We start from the raw sequence: 6,717 nt of genomic DNA on the forward strand, positions 1-6,717 counted from the left end.
TGGAGTCTCTCAGCTCAGGGTAGAGGTTCTGGAGGTGCTCAAGTGATACTGTCTGTGAGGAGGAGGGTGGGTGAAGACTGTCAACAACTTCACTGTATTTACGGGGGCACAGGCAATAGAGCAAGCTCTGCCTACTGCGCCGCTGTGTTCTCTGCTCTTACAACGGATTGTCTGCCTGACAGTGCGGGGTTCTGATCTTTACAGTAAGAATGGGACCTCGCAGCTTTCACTGTGCACGATGAGAATAAACATCACTTCACAGGAATGATAAACACCACTACTGGTCAAAGAGAAAACACTATCCACCGGTTGTGAAATGTTCAATGAGCCTGGGAGTGGTGTTCTTCCCTTCCAACACACCTGATGTCTGACTCTAGTGCCCCCATCTATTTCCCCTGGGGGAGAGAGGGTGGTTCTCCTGGCCATGCCTGAAGAACAAATCTCCCCTGGGGTCTGAATGGGAGGTAGAGGTGATTAGGAATTCTTTACTGCCCGTCCCACAGCAAACAATGAGGAACTCCAGCTGTCCAGTTGAAAGCTGTTTCAGATTTTATTCGGATTTTTTCTTCTTTAAGGATAGGGAAACACTTGTAAAATGTGCATCTAACAGTGAATCAGGGTTTCTAAGATTCTTAACTTTGGGGTTTAGTATCTAGTATTTTAGTGCGGGCTTACGTTAATTAGGAAGTGCTCTTTAGTTTGGCCAATAGCTTGGAGACCTTGTGGTTTCCTCTTTGTTATCAAGATCTATCTCCTGAAGTTTGTGAGACTACTAAACTGCAGAAGGTGCAGCCAAAGCTCAGGAGTGATACTGGCAGTTAGCAGATTTCTACTAGTGTCTATTTCACTCTTGCAGCCCACTTCAGTTTTTCTTCTACTCCCACTTATCAGATTCTGCTAGTCTCAACACCTTTTCTTTACCTTCATATTTACAGACTACACATTAGAAAGCAGGGACATTACACTGGAAGAGTTAATTGCATGTTATCATGAAGAAGGTGGACTTTTTTGTTCTGCTTTAGGTTTTTTGTTTTCTTCATACAGTAAAATAGATATAAATCCAAAGGCGATCTCACATCTAAAGGTATAATTTAAGTAAACATGTTTTTCTAGATCTTTTTTCCCCCTTCCCTTTCCCTCTGCCCTGTAACCTTTCTTTTACTCTGTTATTTTCCTTTTGGATGGAGGGAGGAGATGGGAAGGGAGCTCGTTTGGCAGCTCATGACCCTCCAACTTGACTTTAATGAGATGATTCGCCAAGGCAAACTCCTCATCATCCAGCATGCCATCTTTGTCGATGTCAGCCAGTTTCCATATCTTGCCCAGCACCGTGTTGGGCAGCTTAGACCTTACCATCTCCTTCTTTGCATTGGCACCAGTTATTTTACCATCGACAGGCGAGAGGGTGTAGAAGATCTCATCGTACATGGGCTTGTCCCTGGCCACCACCCACTCAGCATCATCAATTCCTTCCCCGGCGCCTTCGCCATAGCCATGGCCGAACGGACCATGCAAGGTGCCCTCGAAGGCTCCGCCCTTCACCATCTGGGTCGGCCGCTGTGACTCTTCCTGGCGTACGAGCACCATGAGCTGGGCGATGTCATTGGCCAGCATATCTTCCACAGTCTCCAGCAGCTTGCTCTTCAGAGGCTGGAACTTGCTAAAATCCTGGGATTGCAACTGATCCTTGAAAGTGGGACAACATAGCAAGAGGTGAGCGACATAGCTGTGTACAGTGCAGTCACAGGGCAAGGTGAGATGCCTGCCTGCTGTCTGGCTCAAGAAACCTGGCGGAGTGGGCAGCTCAGCATCCTCCGATAGCCCTGCTCCTTAGCATGTTGATGTCTCCCTGGCTGGCCTTGCTCTTACTTAAATCCTCTTTAAATTCTTCACAAAACTATCCTCTCAGCTTACAAAGCAGGCCAGACACGGCACCGAGAAAGGAAGTGGTTTACTCCAAGGCCCAGATGATGGCCATATGCAAATAAGACTTCTCCTTCCCAAACCAGGTAGAAGCAATCTCCTTGAAGACTAAATTGCTCAAGGCAAACTGGTTGTGCAGCTCTTGCTACATCCTCAAGCAAGTGTTCTGTATTCCCTCCCCCTCCGCATACGGGAAGGAGATGCTGCTCTGGCAAAAGACTACGTTACTCATCATCATGCAGCGCATCTGTTGGATGCTATAAAGACAGTTGCATGTCTGTAAAGAGGTGAGCGTATCTTTACAGCATGGCTCAGTTTCTGTAATTTTCACACCTAAACAAAAGTGCTTTGAGCAGGGCCTGCAGATAACATAAACACTCCAAAATGACCTACAGATTTATCTTTCACCCTCATTAAATCCACACTATTCACTCCTACTGGATCGGTATAGTTATTTTTAGACATCTAACCACACATTTTAACAAACAAGTGAATGGAATCTTCTATTGGATATTCTTCATAGATCTTACTCCTAAAAACTTATGGAAAATATACCTTTAAAAAACCCCCACAAAACAGATGCTGAGTTTTCCAGAGGGAACTAGTAATGACTTCAACATCTAGGAACTCAGAACAGGTTTCTGCTTGGACTGAAGCCACACAGCAATGCAGCAGTGTCCAGCATTGTTTGAATATACAATACAAGGCTCTGAGCCAAGGTCCTTTTAAGTATTTGACTTACATGAACATTGGGTCAGGTCTCAGCACTGCAGAACAGAAAACCTGTTTCTCTGCTTAAGAGAGAAAAGGGGCTTAAATTTTCAGAGCCTCCTTCCTCTCTTTTTAGAAAGAGTGAAGAAGATAAAAAAAAATACAGCTCTTGAAGAGACAGGCATATGTAGGCTTTTCAGGATATAGCTTTCCTTTTAATATAAATTAGCAGTATTCTTAGGCCTGAAAAACCTGCCAATGGAAGCTGGAGTTAAAAGTAAAAATAGAAGAAATAATTTGCTGTAAAGGCAAAGATTTGAGAAATTGAAGGCAGTTGTAGCTTCCCATGAACGCTGTGTGCAAACAGTGTTCACGTCAAAATATACCCTGCACATATTTCAAGACCCATTTCAATGTTACAAGAGACCTTTCCCCCAAGAAACACTAATCAATGTGTGTGTAGCTTCTGTTGTGTTTCCTGCAGTTACTTTGATGTTTTCCCTTGGATGTTTGGTGCTCTGGCCAAGATGCCACTGCTTACCTGCATCTTTCTCAGATTAGGGAAGTCTCCTGGTGAGATCTGATGCTCCCGTTCAATTCGGGCATAAATCTCTCCCAAGTTGTTAACAAGCTCCTTCTTTTTATTGTCTTTCCCAAACATGGAGGGCATTTCCTTCTTTAGGGAACTGATGATGTAGGCATGGACCTGAAGGGCATTAAATGACATGGAATGAAAAAGACAAATGTTAAGAGCACATCAGAAAATTCTTCCTAACAGAGAGTATCTGTGTCTAGGATTCAACCCTATCTTGTCTCACCCTGGAGAGCAAACTCAGCTTTTCATCTCAGCTGTACCTACTGATTGCTGCTCCAGTGCTAAGAGCCACTCAGCTCTGCACTCTGCCTGTGCGGAGACAAGGTGAGGACAGTGTGTGAGTCCAGGATGTACAAAGAGTAACATTCATATGCACTTGCCAGAGGGAGTGCTGTGGTGTTTTTTCTTTCACTGGGCATGGCCTTTCAGGGAATAGTCTCTTTCCAGTCCAAACCAAACATACAGGTTTTGGAGCTCTCTAGACTTTCTTTAATGTTTTAATATGAATACTAGTCCTCAACTTATGTGACATTCTGGCATTTTTTTTTTCCAATGGTAGACCAAGCATTTTCTCCTTGACATGAAGACTCTTGCACAGAAAGCTTCTCAGGGATCAGAAATCTCTCTTCCTAATTAATACCTTCCCTGTATTCTGAGGGGCTTCATTCAGCCCATTTCAAATACTCAGAGATACAGAAGGTTTACTTGTCATTCCGGTGAGCCTCCACCTCCTCTGCATCCATCTAAGCCATGCATGTCTCTTGACTAAAAATGTTTAAGGCAAAAGACCTAGAGCTTACCCATTCCCTTGGTGTGTGATTCTGACATACTGAATTGGTCCTAATTCTCAAGTTGCTACCACAGAGCAATTGCTTTTCAGATCCCTTCAAGTGCTACCCGCTTTGATCTGTGGTTATCTTCCTCACTCTGGCCTGTCATGACTGACATACCAATCAAAGGAAGTGCTTGCTTTCTTGAAGTGCACAGGACTAACATGCTGGGCCTGAGTGAAACGGGATGGGAAAAGAGTAGAATCCACCACCTCTGCAAGCCAAACTGGCTGAAACCACTTCCCCATAGCCTGCGTACTGCAGATGGCCCAAACTGAATAGTTGTGGGTTCTATGCCAACACTCACCTTGGCCAGCCGTGCTCGCTTGATGAGATCATTCAGCTTCCTCAGGGCTGCGTTGCGGGGCAGGCTCTGGATATCCCTGAACAGGTCCTGCTCCTCTGCCTCAAACAACTTGCGGTTGTCGGGGATGAGCAACTGATGAGACCAGAAGGAGCCAATGTAGACCCTGATGACCTCAGGAGTGTTGACGATCTTTCCCAGGGACCACATGAGGGCACCGTACACCCGCATCAGCTGTTGAGTCTCTATCTGGTCAGCCTTGTTGAGAACAACTCTCATCTTGTCCTCGTGGTTCTTTAGGGCCTTGATGACCTCAGAGAATTCATCAGAGATGTCCAGCTTGTGAGCATCAAAAAGGAGAATGATGCGGTCTACCCGCTCTGCAAACCACTCCAGTACAGCAGCAAAGTCGTAACCTGCAGGGGGTGGAAGAAAAGCAGAGATGGACAAGCATGGGAGTAGAGAAGCCTACTTCCTGCACCTGAACTGTGCTGGCTGAAGATGACCTTGCAAAGAGGAAGCTTCCCCAATAGCTCAGGTAGCTTTGATAAAGGAAATATGAAACATCATTCCTTGTTCCAAAGAAGGTGGAGATGAGGCACTGTGCCTCACACTGAAATGCCCAAGATGTGCATAGTTAAGGATAGCTCTCGTCTTCACATTAAGAGATCACCTAGAGAAGTTCTGAACTTGTGCTACAGACACTTCATTCAAATGCCCAGAATGGGGAAACCAGTAGTGCAAAACAGCTAGTGCAAAAGTCTTGCATGTGGCAACAAGAAAGGTTTAGTTTCTGAATTACTGGCCATCAGCATATCCTACAAAGGCTGCAGAAAGCTGCATAATTGCAGTACTTGCACCCAGACTGGTTTGAGATGCATATCTCTACTGCTTAATAACTCTCAAATCTCTCCCCTTCCAATTCAAAACCCAGGATGCAAATAACCTGCCTTACCTAAGTAATCATCCTGTCGTACCTGCTGCATATGCAGCAAGCAAAATGACTTGTGTTTACTTTAAGTACTGAATGCTTAGAAGAGAACAATGCTGTGAACACCAGAGATGGACTATGAGCTATGAACACTGGGTTAAAATTTCACATGCCTTAGAACTAAGGATGAGGGATGCAGAGCACACATCTAGGCAATACAGGGCATGATAAATACCACTTGTGGAGATGTTTTTTCAACAACAGCAACGACAGTAACCAAATGACCTCCTTTCCTAGCTCTGTGGTGTTTTTTCACCTTCTTTAAAGCCTCACTGAGAGACTGGTGCTCTCCTGTGATGTGCAACATTTGGGGTTATCTGTGTTGCCAGAGTGCTGTACTCTGTTAAGAGAGATCAGGACAGAGCATATGCTATTTGCATTCAAATCTTTAAACGTGCTATTTTAATCTTGGCTTTCATGAATAAATGTATGATAATTAGTTCAGTGCTTTTTTCACCCCATTTTTTTCTTTCTTTCCTTCTGTCCTCTCCAAAAACCTAGAGGGCAACCAGTGCATCTTAGTCATTAGATCACAACTACAGAAAGGAGGACTGCTAGGCTCTGATCTTGCTTTTTGCCATTGGCCTTTTCTCTCTTGTGACTAAGCAAACTGGGGTGAAATACTGGCTCTCAAGTCAGGAGTAAAGCCTGGGTGAACTGTCTCTTCAACTAGATAAATTGGTATTATCTGTTTGCCACCGAGAACTTTTATGTAACTGGAAAGTATTATTACTAGGTGGTGTTTTGCTATGGTCAATCATAGTTTGCTCCTTATAAGAAAAGCTGAAGGGAGGGAAGTTGCTCTTAGATGTGGACAGCTTGTCCTGCTCTCTTCCGTGGGATCTAGAGAAATCATAGATAGAAGAGAGATGTTTGCCCCACCAGTGGCCTTCTGTTCACTCAGGACACTGGTGCCTTCTCTAGCAGCAAGCAATGCCAGGTGATGCCTTTTTCCTCAGCTATGTTTGATGCCAAGAACTTCAGAGGATTCAGAATTAGTATTACCTTTTGACGGATACCTGCTGAGCATTCAATATATTATATTGACATCCGTGTATCTTGCCCAGTCCGCATGTCTGACCTTGGCAACGATCACAAGTCAGACCTTCTTAGAATTGAAATAAACTTAATCCTGCTTGCTTTCAGATATTAACAGCCTTTTAACCTTAGATGTTCTCACTGTAGGGAGCTCACCTCCACAGGTCTAACGGTGTACCTTCTGTAGATCTATGTATGCTGACTCCTTCATAAATTGTGCTCAGAGGCACTGGCAGTGGGACAAAGTCAATGCTGATCCCTTGTTTCACGTGGACTGGGTTCAGGCTGTCCCTCTGCAAGCAGATCATTCAATTTGCAAATGAGC

The 6,717-nt window shown here is 44.5% G+C and overlaps 1 protein-coding gene across 1 annotated transcript in view; it reads right to left on the minus strand.

Annotated features, from left to right (window-relative positions):
- Positions 1-640: 640 nt before the first annotated feature.
- Positions 641-6,717, minus strand: part of LOC104279834 (EH domain-containing protein 3) — a 29,090-nt gene continuing 23,013 nt past the window's right edge. Inside the window, exons 4-6 of the mRNA XM_009877263.1 lie at positions 4,367-4,779; positions 3,176-3,340; positions 641-1,686 (exon numbers count right to left, since the gene is read on the minus strand). Coding sequence (XP_009875565.1) covers positions 1,159-1,686; positions 3,176-3,340; positions 4,367-4,779 — 1,106 coding nt within the window. The 3' untranslated portion in view covers positions 641-1,158. The remainder of the gene's footprint in view (positions 1,687-3,175; positions 3,341-4,366; positions 4,780-6,717) is intronic.

Source organism: Apaloderma vittatum, unplaced genomic scaffold (assembly GCF_000703405.1).
Source record: "Apaloderma vittatum isolate BGI_N311 unplaced genomic scaffold, ASM70340v1 scaffold17979, whole genome shotgun sequence".
Taxonomy (NCBI): domain Eukaryota; kingdom Metazoa; phylum Chordata; class Aves; order Trogoniformes; family Trogonidae; genus Apaloderma; species Apaloderma vittatum.